Here is a 17,249-nt window from a genome sequence, read left to right as displayed (position 1 = left end):
AACCGTAATAGATTCAGAGAACAATACTACGGTTAGAAAATTAGGAATACCTAACTGTAAATGGTTATGGAAACATAATTTCTCTGATGATTTCAATCAACCTAACTATTTCGAACATACATGATTTGTTGATTGCCATCACTTCTATCAATCTGCTTCCCACGCATCTTTAATAAAGATTCCAATCGACGATTATAAGTTTTTCGAATCGGCGATCAATCGAAGATGATGACATGTTTCAACTGAAAAAGAGATGGAGGATTTACGATTGATGAATGAGAGAAAGTTTAGAAGAAGAAAAATAGGAGCAGATTTTTGCATTGAAATTATGTTTTGATTTTAGTTTTTAGGTTTTTATTTTAGGTGGAGGGTAAGTTAGACATTTTCTATTGCATCTGGACATCCCATAACCAATTTTTTAGTCATTAGGAATCGATGTGAGACCCCTCTATTGAAATGTGAAGCCCCAATGATAGGCTTCATTTATATAGTCTTTACATGAAATCAGAAAGATCTTCTAGGTGAAATCTGATAATTAACACTTGGTTTTTGGTTTCGAGTATTTTGATGATTTTTTTTTTTATGGTCTTCTTCTAGCTCAACTTTGCTCCGGGAATAACTTAGCCCAAGAAAATATTTCCATTGAAGCTAGATTCATAGCTCGACCGCCTTTCCTTACATCTGGTGTCCTGATCTTGGTCTCCCTGAAATTTTCAAAGCAATTAAGTATAATTAGCCCAATAGTGATAAATGTTTGTTACATGATTTGGAGAACCACTGGTTACATGTTGACGAGTGTCAATCATGGGTATCTTTCTGATGTAAGATTGATTTCAAAAACAACTTGCTCAATGTATGTGCTTTTTTCCTAAATATCCTTGCGTATAGAACTTTCCAGATATGTCAAATTATGGTTGCACGATTGGTACCCCAATTGCCTAGTTCCTCATTTCATCTTATGGGGTATCGTTTTCATCTTAACACCATTTTTGTTGGATCTGGAAGTTCAAATATCTGGAGAAAAGAGATTATAAGTACAAGCAAACCACAAAATCATTACAAAAGGGAAAGTGATTAATAAATATGGTGAATTTGCCTTGCAAGCACGAACTCTACATGGTTTGGAGTTGGGACATATATTCAAAATGGAAGATATTTATCACACGTAGACAATATGTTGTTCGGAATTTCAAAGTTCTACTTAATTCCCTTGAACAATTGTTAAATGTATTGGTCATCTTGAGTGTGGTATATTGAGATGTACTAGTAAACTGACCAGTTATAGTGTGATTCTATCTCAGTCTGTCTTCCTTTCCCATGTTAGGTTGAATAACATGTTCAGAGTTTGACGTAGCACTCTTCACTAGCATAGACAAGATTATTCACATAGTTATAATTCGTGCTATCTGGATGTCCAATTAGTTGGCTTTGATTGTTAGGTACCCAACAAACTTCCCAAATATATATGTTATTTCCTTACCCTACTTCCTAAGTTAAATTAGTTTTAATCCGTGTTGGACGTTTCTGCGTATACTTCCATTCCAATGAGCTTGAATTTTATTAGTTGTTTCTAAGAGGGTGTTTAATATCAGGAAAATATTTTGCTTTTAATACTTGACTTCACATGAATTATGGGATTTGAGTTAGTCTCTAAGCTGCTCTACTTAGTTGATCTAAGTTGTTGATATAAAGGTCTCCAAGACCGAATCCCTTACTAGTTTTGTTGTTGCAAAGTGCATCTCATGCATTTAAATTGCCACCTTTATGTCCTAAAAAAAATCCTTTGTAATATGAGCTGGTCGGTGATTTTATTTTATTTTATGGCCAAAATGGACAATATAATAATCAAAAATAAAGAAAACATACAGGGAGAGGGACAAAGACCTTACCTCTAAAAGAAAAGGAAATAAAAACTAATGAAAACAAAAAGTAGGAATGACATCTCGATCACTTACCATTACAAGATAAATCATAATAGGAGGATCCAACTACAATGTCGCATAATTAGCACTATCTCCCCATTTAGACAAGGTATTCGCATAACCGTTACTTTCCTGATATGTATGTATGAAAATATGAATTAAATTGTTTTAAAAAGGTGTAGACAGTTCCCCCTCAAAAGTCTCTACAATAAAATTAACAGAATCTATTGAAACTTATTCAAAGCAATGTTCTCAAAAAGCGTTATTTTTTCAAAAAATATGGCAAAATTACATTAGCTGGTTGGTGATGTTTTTAGGTATAAGAAACTAATAAAGAATACTATTTGAAAAATATGTCTATAACTAACTTTCCTATAATAGATTTTGCAGCTTCCGAGAGCAGCTTGTCTTTGTAATTTTGGAGCCTAGATTTAAACCTAACTATAAGAGAGTCAAAACATTCGATGTTGGATTGTAATATTGGAGCCTAGATTCGGACCTAACTACTAGAGTAAAAAATATTTCATGTTGGATTGATTTAATTATGAAAAGTAGTCCCCCTAAATAATTATCTTATAAAGAAAGAAAGAAAGAAAGGTAAAAATTCGCTGATCTGAAGCTAAACCAAAGCTATTTTAACCGTCATAACATATTTTTAGCATTAAGAAGAGTAGTCCTTGACTCTTTACAAAGATGAGATTTTCATATTTTTTAAGCATGAATTTTATTAATCAAATAGAGGACGATTAACATGGATTTATGCTACACATAAAGTCATTTAAAATATATTATTTGCATTAAGAAGAGTAGTCCTTGACTCTTTACAAAGATGAGATTTATGCATGAATACAAAGTCCTTGACTCCCTGATTTTCTTTTATGTAGTTGTACTGGATGGAAAAATATATTATTTGCATCTTGAAATGACGAGGGTACCAATTACACCACAATCTTTTCGTACCAACCTATTCAAGACACACCTTGTGTGATCTAATATACACTTTGTATTTAGTATAAATTCAGAACGAACCAACTATGAGATCCAACTGAATGTTTGATTAACGTACAATGCAATTACTTTATTATAACTACAAAATAATTATAATGTGGAAAGTAAAGTAAAAGCATACAACAAGATTTTGTTAACGAGAAAACCGCAAACGTAGAAAAACCCCAGGACCTAGTCCGTTTTTGAATACTCGCGGAATTAATTTAGCCGTTATATAAAGACTATTACCAACTCCGTATAATTGACACCAAGTAAGCTAACTCCAAGTTACTCGATTTCTTCAGTATCCCTTCGCCTACTACCAATCTGGTCAACGCACGTGAATCCTAAAAAAAATAAAGTCCACTATCTTAACTCGCTTCACGCGTTGTGAAGACTTCTAGCACTCAACTCCTTTGGATCGTATTCCTAAACAGTAAAGAAATAATCTATGTCGGTAACCGCTTTATCAATCTCAAGAACTAAATCAGAGATATATGTTGAGTTAAATAAAGGCTCTTCCCTTTAAAAGATTAAACTCCTTTGTATCCGTTTAGATCAACTAAGATCTAGACTATCGAGATAATCAAACTTTATTTTATAACTTATCATATTCGGACCCTGAAAAGAACCACTAAATGATAGATCGTCGATCTACATAAAAAGTTATGAAATTCTATCAAAAATAAACAAACTTGTCGGATCTTAGTAAATCAAGTGTGCATGAAATATAATCACAAAGATCAGAATACCAATCAGGAAATCTTCTTATCTTCAAATCTCCAGTCTTCAATATACCTGCATAAATAAATTGATTCCCTTGTGATCGATTACGCATAGAACAGAGTATGTTAACAATGGATGATCGCAAGCTTATCTTCAGATCTAAAAACAGATTTGAACTTTATCGATCATTGATCTAGTTTGAGTGACCTTATACAAAAGGGAAGGATCATAGAATAAACAAACTAGTGACTATCAAGGTTCAACTACGGTTAGTCAATCAAATCAATAATCGAAAACTTAAAAACAATACGATTCTAGTTTACCACCAACAGTACTTTTAGCCCCTTCTTGATCCCACAAGAGTCTTTAAATAAAGCGACATAAGAGATTTCACCTAATTAGTATAATCTCCTTCCCAAATGAATATTACAAGTAATACTTCTAGTCGTCTTCCCACACTGACTACAAGATGAAGTGCTTGTGTTTTGGGATGAGTCTGTAATAAGAACAAACTTCAATATTTAAAGACCAAAGTAGTTTGGACACCAAGAAATATTCAAAACCAAAAATATCAAAAGATATATGCAATAAATACTAATATTCACTGAATTCCAATTATTGTCCAACTAATGTACCGGAATATCTCATGGATGACAACTCAATATTAGTTAGCGTACAAGTATAATTTACTAATATATAATCCAGAGATATGCTTTAATTACTGGAAAATTAAAGACATATAAATTCTGAATATCAAAATATATTATGGAATATTTCGATTTGGAATCTCACCTTGATTATCAAGGAAAATACTAGAAGATTAAGAAATAAGAATTTAGTACATGTTCAAATACTATTACGACATTTTGAACTTTCCATGTTAACCAAAACATATTCTAATATCTATGCAAACCCTAGAGTAATAGACAATTCGGAAATACATTTGCAATTAGTTAATCTACTAGGGACCGGTCCTGCAATAGATCCCCATGTGGGGATCGGTCTTGCTATAGATCCCTGGGACCGGTCATAATATAGATCCTCGTTCAAGGTATCGGTCCTAAAATATATCCATTTCCTTCTAATTATGAAACAAGTTTCGCAAGTCTACTTCCTTAAACTCATGTAATTGAACACAGTTTTCTAGGCATGGAATTTTTTCAAAGTTCAACACATTAAAGTAATACCAAATTACGAAGTTCAAAATACAATGATTAAATCACCTATAGTAGAGATGCATATATACATAACTTTGTATGTTAAATTTTCAGTATAAACAACATAAAAGCAACGTAGGTAGAAATGAATATAAGTTTGTATTACTTACCTCGAACAGAAGGATGATGTGTTCGCTGATGTCGATATGTCTTCAGATTCTTCAGAGTAACATGAGCTTGTCTCAACATTTCTAATGCTCCTAATATAACCTAACGAAGTTGACTCTAGTAATCTAATCAAGCAGCTTCGAGTTTTGGATCTAAAATATGACAACCAAACTTGACATATCAACGCTTACTGGGTTCAACAGAACAATGATCTAACATATTTTCTCCTTTATTTTAGAAATCATTCCTAATATATACCATGGTGGTTCAGTAGGAGAACATATGAAACACATGATATTTTATGAATCTGTCTCGAAAAATAATTATGACCATTGTTTTTCTATTACGGTTCTCGAAAAATAATTATGCCATCACGAATATTCGACCTACAAAATATAATATATGCATAAATACCCGTACTACTCGAATAAAAAAAATATTACAAATTGATGTTAAAATAGTTATACATGTGACACTTACTAAAAGTACTTTATAGAAATAATCAAAAAGTTTAATCCTACATCGCTCCCATTTGAGAGAGTTGGTTTAATAAAATCCTATGTCGCTCCTATGTGAAAAGCATCATCCATATATTTTTAGAGATTCAATTCAATCAAGAGTTATTTTGATAATGAAAAGTAATATTTTACCTGATTGATTCGCAGTAGAATCGAGATGATGTAATGGCTCTAGACGGGGAAAAAGAAAGGTAAAATTGTTCGTTTTGTAAATTGAGGGAGAAAAGAAAAATCGTCAATCGCTTTTATTTCTACATTAAAAATATTTTTTCATAATTTAGTTATACCTTTTATTCATAAAAATCTGACTTGGATGGCAACAAATTCTCCTGGTGAACCCCTGAAACAAGAGGTTGAGGAAGAGTATGTCTTGTCAAAACTATGTCATGTCGTCTACATGTTAATTAAAGAGTTTAGGATGGAAAAAAGAATTTATAAAGAAAATGGTAATGGATCGCAAGGGAACGAAGACTTTTTTTCTTCACACATGCTCCAGTGGAGAGGCTCTTATCACAGAGACTCCATATTCTTTTCACGAGCTCCATTGAAGAGGCTCTTATCACGGAGACTCCATATTCTTTTCACGAGCAAGACGTTGAGTATGAGATAATCTCCTAATCGTATGTAAATAACATACGAGTGACAGAATAACACCTTCCGGAGCATTAAATAATCGGAATTGCTATTCCACTCACTTGTCACAGCACTAATTGCCACTCATCCACATCTAGACCCTTGATTTTGGGAGTTAAAAACCTTTTTGGTAAGCAGGTGGGTCATGGTTGAATAGCCTTGACCAGTATTATTGGGACACTTGGATTTGAGTGGTGAGTAGTGCTGTGAATGGAGTGCAGACTAGCATTATCTTGAATTATTTTCTTGAATTATTTTCCTGTGAGGTGGCATTCATTGATGAGATGGTACGATCAGAGGAAGTATCTGAAAATGATTCGTGCTCAGACGCTCATTATAGAAGCCGAGTTACGAAAATAAGAGGATTTATGTTGATGATGGAGTTTTAAGGCCGTTTACGAATAACAAGTACAAATGTAAATGCATTTCTATCTCTGCACATGAATTTGCATCGTTATTGCACCATTGTTCCTAAAATTTTGATGCCAAAAATAACTTTGAACAATAATACAAACAGATACACGAAGTACCAGCTAACTCGACCTTACACCTAATGAACACTCCAACAGCACAACAAAAAAGAATCATTTGTCGCATTCATGTGAAAAAAATAGTTTTCGCAAGCTCATTATTCAGCTTCTTCTGGTTTCACATCCTTAATTGATTCCCCTAGAGTAAACCGAACAAATCGCCGAACTTTAATGTTCTCACCAAGTGCTGCAACGGTTTGTTTTACCAAATCTTTAACGAGAAGACTATCGTTCTTGATGAAAGGTTGCTCTAAAAGAGCGATCTCTCCTAGCCTCTTTGAGATCCTTCCCTCAACAATTTTCTGTCGAATGTTTTCAGGCTTCGACTGCAAATCCTCTCTCTGCATCTCTATATCTTTCTCTTTGCTCACTATGCTCTCTGGAATGTCTTCAATAGAAACATACTGCACTTGCGGGCAGGCAACTGCTTGCATTGCAAGATCATCAACCAACTCTTTGAATTTCTCACTTCGCCCTACAAAATCAGTCTCACAGTTGACCTCGATCAATACCCCAATGCGGGTATCATGGATGTAGGACCCAATCCGTCCCTCTGCAGCCAGTCGGCTGGATTTCTTGTCTGCAGTTGAAAGACCCTTCTTTCTTAGATATTCTTGTGCCTTTTCGAGGTCACCTTCAGTTTCTGCAAGAGCTTTCTTGCAGTCCATCATGCCAGCACCTGTTTCTTCACGAAGCTGCTTAACCAATGCAGCTGAGACTTTCACTGCTGGTGCTCTGCAAAATGTTTACAGGATATCTGTATGTGAGTGGAAGAATAAAAATTTCCTAGAAGGGAGTTATTGGACACCAATCGTTACAGAGAGAGACACAATAATGGGTTAGCTTATTGAGGATGGTTTACTCGCTATGGAGATATCTAGTTGGGACCACTGAGAGTCTTACAAAAACCTTACCTCATTTAAGTTTCAAATCAAACGGTATTCCTAAGTTGACTGGTAAATGTAAAACCTCAAACACTCTAAATTGTAAACTGACTCCGCCAGGTTTCGAAGTTTCAGAAATGGTAGACTGTCCAAATTAAAGTTTATACTTAATGAAGCGATCATGGTAACTGAGAAAAGACCGAGATTCTTCCGGGCCAATCACCATATGTACTCATAGTTCTTTCAAATCAAGGTTATCTGGATCTGTTCAAAACACACCGACTTGAATCTAGGTTGGGTTTTACTTAAGTCTAAACTACATAAGCGATAAAAATTTGCAAGCTACTGGCTACAAGAAAAGAAACCACTTACTTCTCAACAGCATCCTTCGCTTCAACTACAGGAGGTTGATCCTGTACTGGTGCAACAGGGGTAGCTTTTGCAGCAGTTTGGGCAGCTACCTCTGCAGCAAAATCCTGGCTTTTCTTCTCCAAACCTTCCCCAAGATTGTACCTTACAAATCTGTTTACTTTTATATTCTCCCCAACGGTCGAAATTGTTTGCTTTATCCAGTCCTTCACAACTATCTTATCATTCTTTATGTAAGGTTGCTCCAACAACGCACGCTCCTCAAGCCATTTCCTTATCCGACCATCCACAATCTTTGACCTAAACTGTTCCGGTTTGGACTGAAGATCTTCCTTCTGCATTTCAATCTCCCTTTCTTTGTTCACAAGCTCTTCTGGGACATCGTCAGTAGCAAGATACTCTACTTGTGGGTAAGCAGCGGCTTGCATTGCCAAGTCATCAACTAACTCCTTGAAAATCTCACCCCGTGATACAAAATCGGTTTCACAGTTGACCTCTATTAGGATTCCAATCCTGCTATCATGAATGTATGACCCAATCCTACCTTCAGCTGTGGCTCTGCTGGCTTTCTTGTCTGCACTAGCTAAACCTTTCTTTCTGAGGAATTCTTGAGCTTTAACAATGTCCCCTCCAGTTTCAGTGAGAGCCTTTTTGCAGTCCATCATTCCTGCTCCGGTTTCGTCACGTAGCTGCTTTACAAGAGCTGGAGATATAGTTGCTGAATTTCACACATGAAACTAGTATCAGTAAGTAAAGGAAGATATATTTTCTGTTGGGCTTTCTTATCATTACCAAAAACAGAAAGATTTCCATTTACTTATATCCTTGTTTGGTTTCTCTTGATACTCTGAATTACCCATATCTCAATGCGGAAGTCTCGTTTTTCACCAAACATAATCAAACAAACAAAAAGATAAATAGATTTACTTTGTCCATTCATTTTAAATGACTTTCCTTCCTTTTACTTGTTCACAACATATTCGATATTTTCTGCATCAAGTTACTACTGAAAAGACCAATGTGAGAGTTCTCCTACGCTATAATAACATGAAAATGACATATGTTAGGGTTCAATTCTGTAGATCCATCACATAGACTGAGCAAAGACCTCCTAAATGATAAGACCAAATTTACAACTTAATAGACTATATTAAACTGGATTCGACCAACCCTCAGTGAGCTTAAGCAAATGCAAGTCTACAGTATTGCGTTCGAAGATCCGATATGCTAGCATTAAGTGTTAAGTAAGAAAAACGTTTATATATGTCAAAAAGGTTAGGTTTCCAAAGCCAACATTCAAACATCAAGTTCACGCCAAAATTGCATATTCCAATTAGACAAGAAACAAAAACCTAAACAAAACTAAAGAGCTAAAAACCTTTAGGTGCGCTTTCTTGGGGTGCTGGATTGTTTGCTTGCTGATCTGAGGTGTCAACACTTCCATTACTGTCAGTAGTCGGTTCAACTTTTTCCTCTTCATCTGGTGTAACTGATGGTATTTCATTCTCTACGGTCAACGGTGCTTCTGCCTGGACTTCATTTTTTATTGTGTTATCAGCTTCAGCCTCTACAACCTCATCACTGTTACCAACTTCTGCAGTGGATTCAGATTCATTTGTAATTTCATTACCTTCATTTGAGATAGGAGCTTCCTCCAAACTCTCCTCAGCATTCAAATTTGTTGAGCTTACCTCTTCAACTTCCTTTTCAACAGCCACCTCATCCGTGGAAGTTTTATCATCAGAAGAATCCGTAATGGTTTCTGTTTCGACAATCCCACTAGCAATCTCCTGCAAGGGTTTTGGTGTTTGCTCTTTCTCTCTCTCATCCAAATACGCAGCAATATCCTTATTTTTTCGGAAAGCTAGCATAAAGGGGTTGCTTGCTGAGTGTACCACCCCCTCAGTGACTTCTGCGGTTTCTCCACCAACTACTTCTTTCTTCATTGTCAAAGTTAAGCGCCCTGCTGCCAAACGCAATACCCGGACACTAACTTCTTCACCAACCGTAAGTGAAGATCCTCCAGCCATAAGACTTGCAAATCCTTCATCAACTTCCTCAGATGTTGGGAGGAATCCTTCCTCTCCTTCTGGAAGAGAAATAAAAGCACCGGATCTAGTTAAGTTCTTTACAGTACCCTGCAATTCCTGCCCCTTCACAAACTTTGAGGGTTTCTGATTCTGGTTCTTTCTTTGTGGTCTTGGCCTGTCACTGCTATTACCACTTTGGCTATCTCTACGTTGTTGTGGCTTATTGGTATCATCCCCCTCTTTCATAGTGAGAGAAATACGTCCATTTGAAGTATTTGCTTCAAGTAACTTAACCTTAACCTCTTGCCCGATAGAGACAACACTGCCAACATCTCTAACAAAGCCATCACTCAACTGAGAAACATGAACAAGACCATCTGTAAATGCTCCAAAGTCGACAAAAGCACCAAATGGCTGGATTGACTTTACTTTACCAGTAAAAGTCGCACCAGGAACCAGTTCCTCATTCGTTACTGGTGGCATGTCACTTTTCCGCGCGGGTCTTGGACGTTTAGACTGAGATGTAGGGGTAACAACGGGATCTGCAGCTGCGGGCGTTTCACCATCTTCACTAGTAGTTGGTGGAACTTCTGAAGTTCCAGCCTCATCTCCTTCAACGACAGGAGCTGGTTCCTCTACAGCTACGTCAGTACCAGCAGCTGCTACAATACAGAATCTGGATTGATGGGGTACCGAGTATCCACTTCTGTAAGTTGGAATCAGTCGAACTGATGTTGAAAGGGGTAAGAGACACCTTTTGGAGGATACTGTTTGTCTTGAACATTTTCTGAGAGTACTGTATCGTGTTAGATGGTTACTTTTCGGCGACATAAAGGTAGTTCCAGGAAAGACTACAGCATTGCTTGTGGAACAAGGAGCTAGAGGAGTCATATTGACAGTAAACCGCACAGCCTAAAGGTTTAATCTGTAGCAGATATGGTTCTTCTCATTCTTCTTCCAATCTGTACAATGTAAAACCAAAGAGCATGATTATATAAATGCATAGATATGAGAATTTATTTGGCAGCTATTCTTGACAGATAAAAAATATGAAACACAAGGTTTAGCAAGCAACACTGCAAGATTTTTAAAGTAAGCTCCAATCCGCTTGATTTAACTTAGCTTTTTTTTATTGCAGGAGACTCAAGAAGCACAACTTCACAGAGGTATCAATTGCTATTTTAAGGAGTAGCATATAACAACCGCAAAACAAGAAAAAGAAGTCTGTCTCCATCCCAAAACTTCTAGGAAAAGCGACACTAGTATAACAAGCTTACTTGGAGTATAAATTTCAGTAACTTGGTGAAAAGTACCCAGACGAATATCCACAAAATCACCAATTAAGACTACTTCTGACATGTTTTATTCATTACTTACAGTTTCAATAGTTCTTACTAACTATCCCTATTAGTCTTTTACCATACAGAAAACTAATAATGTTCATATCCAGCCAACAATGTGCATGACGCAAATGTTATAACTTCTACTATATTTTGTGAGCCTTGTTATTAGATTTCCGCTGTCATTTGACATTTGGAGCCAATTAAAGAGGCAAAGGGAGAGACGGTTAACATATTCTAGAAGATGTGCACATTCTCAGCCTTACTGCCTCTTTCTTCTAAGGCTCAATGCAAACTGCAATCAGAATCTAATACTGCTCACTTCCTTTTCAAGGCATATCTGGCCTTTGAGTTATGCACACTTTCAGCAGATGCCAAGCACGGACGGAATAACATCTAACTACCTACACTCTATATTGCAGAAAATAAAATTACTCACTAAATTATTAGATATACTTCAAAGGGTAATTGTTCACAGTTCTTTCCAGATAAGAAGCTCTTTTTTCTTTTTTTTTCTTTTAGACTAGAGTAGCAAATGATAACTGAACCATTGAAATTTGTACCCAATTGTACCAAGAGGTATTCTATCCCTTGAATGCCTATTTGTACAATTGGGTATAAACATTGTTCGGCGTCAATCTATAGAGTAAAATTCCTCAAATTAATCATAAATTCTAATCAAATTTCTAGGTTGAACAATGTTTACTGGTAGTACCGTGGTTTTCGTATTAATAAAACCAAATAATTCTCTATGTTCTCTGTCTCATACTCCAAACTCCATGTAATTATCATCATATTGAACTCCAGACACTCAAAGATACAATCGTTTTCATGTTTAATTCACAAGCACACAGATAAACTACACAAAAATTCCACTCTTTAAGAGTATAAGTTGAGAGTTTCGATTAAAAAAAGGAACCCCAATGAAGAAAAAACAAAACCCAGATAGAAAAATACAGTGAAGCTATAAGGAAGAACCAAAAACTACAATTGGAAAACTCATTTACTCAAAACAATCAGTGACAGTCACAAAGATACAACACTTCAGCCCCCAAAAAAATTTGGCAGGATAAGTTAAGAAGAAAAGTAGAGTGGAAGAACAAACCTCTTTCTGTTTGAGGGGGTAGTGTTGTTGATAGGATTTCAGAGTAGAAGAAGTAAAAATGAGAGGAACGAAAGGCGGGGCTTTAAATCCTTATCCCTACTCAGAGTTGCTGTAGTACTATCGAAGATAGAGTTCGAAACAAAATACGATTTCTAACTCACCACATACCTAGTAGATAAGGGCCACCTACATAGTAGGCTTTGAAGTGTGAGTTCCTACTTCCTAGTACAACTTTACAAGTGTTGGGCTGTCAACAGGTTTGGTTCCCTTGGTTGCCACTTGCACAATGTGTATAGTCAAAATCCGTTATTTTTTATTTTCATTTCGATAGGTAACGTATTTACCGAAAATCTGTTAGAGGTTAAAAGTGGGATTTTAGGGTTTCTGAAAGTGAGTTACGGGAGGTTGAGCACGAACAGTCTTCGCTTAAACCACGCACAGTGGCCGCTCAAAGGCTGCTTCAGTCACAAGGAAGGGATTTAGGGCTGTTCTTAGGGAGGGAAGCAGATGAAGAGAGAGATTAGAGAATTCTAAGGTTTGAAGAAGAATTGCTCTGAGAGGTTATGAGAAAGATGATCGTAGCTTGGAGAAGTAGATGACTTATTTATAGCTGAATTCTCTAATCTCAGGTTGGTGAAGATAAGGATTGCTTTCCGTTCCGAGCGGAACAATTCTCCCATCTCTTAGAGATAAACTAGGTTGAGTTTTTCTTATGATTCCACCGCCTTTACTCTCTTCTGCCGTGAGAAATAAGCCGTGTATTTCTCACACGGGCCGTACACCGCCAGACCAAAACCCTAATTGTTATCCTCCCATTTGTGAAGCTGAGTCAGCCTTTGTGATGATGTGTTGAGAGAGAAATATTCTTTTTAGCCGAGTTGGCCAAGATAGAGAGATATTCTCTGATTTTTTTAGCCTAGTTGGCCAAGATATCCCCCCAGTTCTAGGAATCTGTCGAAAGGGCTCTGAGGTAAAATAACCAGCGTATCTCACGGGGATGTCTTAGGAGTTATCCGGAAACCTCAGTAAGTCGAGTCAGAGCCTAGAGAAGACATGACCAATGTATCTCGCGATGATGTACTAGGAATCAGTCTTTGATCTCAAATAGGGTGAGTCATGCTTACTGGAGATATGCAAATCTCCGCTCTGGGTCATAAGTCCGTCGGGGACGTATTTACGCATCTACAAAGCCTACATGACCAGCAGCATCTCATTAAGGATGTATACTAGGAATCATGGCATCACAATCAGCTGCATCGCGCGAAGACATGATGGAATTGTGGTCGTTCTGGTTCATAAGTCTGTCGGGGACGTTTTACGCTCTACAGAAACTCCGTGACCAGCAGTATCTCGTCGATGATGTGCGCTAGGAATCACGGCATCACGACCAGCAGTGTCTCGCAGGGACGTATACTAGAAATCGTGGCTAAGGATGCCTTGAGGGCCAAGGGCTTAATCTCTTTGTGAGAGTTGAATTCTGCCTATAAGGTTGAATGACACTTTTACCCCTTATCCAAATTTCACCATCTACATTAAGTACCCTACTCAGAGTAGAACCTTGATTGTTCTATGATGAGTGTAGATGGTAACGAATCATTTGTACGCAAGTTACAATTCATTAGACTTTCAGAATCCTCGAATTGATTTTCTTCAGCCTTCAATTATTATGACCCTGATCTTGGAATCAGTTCTGGACCTTGGAATTCCTTGATACTTTGTGTTGGACGTAAATGACATGATAATGAAGTTTTGATGAGACAAAATTTCCGTCTTGAATGAATGGAATTTGTTAATTAGGGTTTACTTGTCCAAAACCCTAATTTTCTCTCTTTATGCATCCTTGAACTTCTAAGTTTTTATAGCCGAGTATGTGGGGAAGAGAGAATTTTGAACGGTTCCCGGCTGGCCTTGATGTTGGTGAAGGTCCGTGAGAAAAGATAGGCACTTACTTTTGAAGTTACGGAGTCCCTATCCCATATAAATTCTGAATTCAGGCTTGTACTTACATAAACCCTATTTTTTTTCTTCGCGTCTAACTCCTTCAGACACTCTGGAGAGGCTTGACGAGGCTCGGAAGGTGTGCATATATATTGTTTGGTCGGCACCTTATGTGATGAGATCTTTCTTAGTTCCTTGTACCAATCAGGCTCCTCTTTATTAGAGAAAATACATACTTTTGAAATTAAGTGTATTTTCGTCAAAAACCACTATGAGCTTGATTTTTATTTGGTATGAGAGAGACATGGAGATTCCCTAAGAATTGTCACATCCTGAAAAAAGGATTGGCGCGTTTCTGGTCCTGGTTTTGGAAATCATGAACTCGAATTTCCCGTTTTGAGATAGATTCCCTTTATTTTCTATGAAGTTCTGCTTTTCTGGATTCCCGTTTCAATCCCGTTCTTCGCCGAACACTTAGAGAACTCAATATTCACGTGTATGATACCTTTGGAAGAAGTAGATGAGAGCTTGGTCGGTCTCTAGCTGCATTAAGGCTTTCTTCTTTGAAAATACTCAAAATTACAATATAAGAGTATTTTGGTCAAAATCCCTTGTGAGCTCGTTTTTTTTGAAGAAAAATGAGATAAAAGGGATTTGGATAGGCTTAGAGAACCGTCTAAGAGAATGGGAGAGGCTCGGTCCCCTCTCTTTATAGAATAAATCCCTTTTTTCACAAAATTCTTGAAATTAGGATTTTTTCGTCAAATCCCTAATTCTCTTCGACTTTGATCCCTCTGAAAAAATCCAGAGAGAATAAATCACGTACCACTGGCCTAGGAGAGCATCCTCACGTATGAAAAGGTCTTGGACACGGCTTGGAGGAGTTTTGGAAGGTGAAAAGACCTTGGTTTCCTTATTTGACCCAAATTCCTCTAATTTCCTCTTTTAGTTCTAGCTCCTTTTCCTTTTGCTTCAAGGCTTCCCTTTTGGGATAAAATTGAAAATAGAAATTGTCCTTTATTTATTTTCGGACGTGTACTAGGTTTGAAATCCCGTCTACTATTCTTCCTTAAGTTCCGCTTGTATTACAATTCCTTATTTGAGCAGAATTCCTCTTTCTGTTTCAAATAGAATTAGCATTATTGTTGAAAATCGTTGATTATACTTGATGCTTGAAAATAATTCTTGATTCATGAGTTTTAATCATGGAATGAATGTTGATGAATGGTAAAATCTTCATTTCCTTAGGTGATAGATCTATTCATCTTTGAAAATAATCGATATTAATCTTCAAAACGATGATATAGAAGTTAGCAGAAGTACTGATGATTTTGAGTTTGTTGATGCGGATACCCATCCTTCAGTCTTCATTGCGGCATCCTCAGTAAGTCTTGAACTTTATATATCCTTATTCATCTTTGATGCATACTTCTTCGACCATTAAATGAATAAAAGTAGTTCATCATAAAAATTATGTCAAGAATTTTCTTCGTTAGGAGTTCATCAGAAAACTTCAGATTTAAGACGCTTAGAGAGAATCATTGTGAATTCTTCATACGGACTCCGATTTGAGTCCCCGATCCCAAATTTGAAAGAAAAGAGGATAAGCTTTCTAATGCAAAAAGAATGACTTGATTACGAGTTTTTTTGGACAATCAAATCCGGGTATACTTTTGACTTCAGTAATCCCGTATAAAATTTCAGGAGTTTTTCCAGATTGCACTTACTTTGGTATTGGGACCATATCTCCTAGCTCGTGTGTCCGTTTGAGGCGCCCTTTGAAGATGTTGTAACAGAGACATAAAGAAACATATTTTCTCAAGATATTACCCCAAAATTCCTTGCGAATTTTCATTAGTTAGCGCGTTTTCCCACGGAAATGCACGGTAATCCTAATTGTAAGAGGATTCATGTATTCCTTGGACATTTGCATGTATGACTTCTTGAGTGTGGCTCCTGGGATATTATGACTTCATTAACTTTCCTTATGTTAGTATAAGACGTGTCTTTGGTCTCTGTGAACCCTAATCCAACCTGTGAAAGAAATTCAGTCATAAAACCTTAATTTGCCTCTTACACTTTCATATCTCGATATACCTTGTTTGATTCCATCTTATTTTGTAGACTCATGACATGGGAATGAATCAAAATGTACTTGTTGGAAATAAAATAGAAATATCCTCTCTTGACGATGCTTCCGCCGCCCATCAGTCCCCAGCTTTCAGTAATTCTCACGTCGAAGAAACTCGAAGAGACGGAGCACAACCATCGAATATTGTTAAATATCCTACTGAAGGTATTGATTTTATCGGTCCTAATGCAATCCTAGATTCAAATGAAATACTCGTAGGAGGATACGGTGTTGCTACCAAGTATGCCCAACTGTACCGGTCGATTCGAAAGGAGTCCTTGTTGCGTTTGAACTCTTGATGTATTGAGACTCTTAGGAAACGGTCTCTTGGAGTTTTATGACCTAATCAACCTTCCTTAGCTTGTGGCAGGTCGTTAATTTGATCCCCTTGAGCCAAAACATATTTGTGGTATGTCTTCTCTTGATTCTTAGTGGAACGTATGGACCCAAACAAATATGTGAGCATCCCATGAGATGTGATATGGATTCCTTGATAAGGATAAGACTCTAGGCATGAGGTTAGGCTTGAAAGGATTAGGAGAGTACAAGGCTTGAAGGGATTGGATGAGACAAGACTTTAAGGGATTAGACTAAAGCAAACCCTAGTCATGCGTTGTTGCTCCCTTGATTTTAACTCATGTAATTTGAACTTTGCAGCTTTTTTTAATCTTACATTTGTTCTTAGAGTACTCTTTCATGGTGAAAATGAGTTCGCCCTTGGTTTAGTATGGATATGAGGCGAGCTTCGAAAATTTTAAAGGACCTTCAGAAAGAGATTCGGAGTGCAGAGACAACTGACCGACATGGGGTG

At 36.9% G+C, this 17,249-nt stretch overlaps 1 protein-coding gene across 1 annotated transcript; it reads right to left on the bottom strand.

The window, feature by feature from the left end:
- Window positions 1-6,505: 6,505 nt before the first annotated feature.
- LOC113348223 lies at window positions 6,506-12,509 on the bottom strand. The gene is made up of 4 exons (XM_026591929.1): window positions 12,370-12,509; window positions 9,273-10,886; window positions 7,898-8,612; window positions 6,506-7,376 (listed from the first exon to the last, which is right to left on the bottom strand). The coding sequence occupies exons 2-4, from the start codon at window positions 10,813-10,815 to the stop codon at window positions 6,740-6,742; spliced, it is 2,895 nt and encodes a 964-aa protein (XP_026447714.1). The 5' UTR covers window positions 10,816-10,886; window positions 12,370-12,509; the 3' UTR covers window positions 6,506-6,739.
- Between the last annotated feature and the right edge of the window lie 4,740 nt (window positions 12,510-17,249).

Source organism: Papaver somniferum, chromosome 2 (assembly GCF_003573695.1).
Source record: "Papaver somniferum cultivar HN1 chromosome 2, ASM357369v1, whole genome shotgun sequence".
Classification (NCBI taxonomy): Eukaryota; Viridiplantae; Streptophyta; class Magnoliopsida; order Ranunculales; family Papaveraceae; genus Papaver; species Papaver somniferum.
This window is presented reverse-complemented; position numbering and strand designations above follow the sequence as displayed.

Excerpts from the sequence above, each read along its gene's own strand:
- LOC113348223 (XM_026591929.1), bottom strand. The coding sequence starts at position 10,815 with ATGACTCCTCTAGCTCCTTGTTCCACAAGCAATGCTGTAGTCTTTCCT. Across the intron at positions 8,613-9,272 it reads CCAAGAAAGCGCACCTAAAG|CAACTATATCTCCAGCTCTT; the intron begins GTTTTTAGCTCT and ends TGTGAAATTCAG. Across the intron at positions 7,377-7,897 it reads GCGAAGGATGCTGTTGAGAA|AGCACCAGCAGTGAAAGTCT; the intron begins GTAAGTGGTTTC and ends AACATTTTGCAG.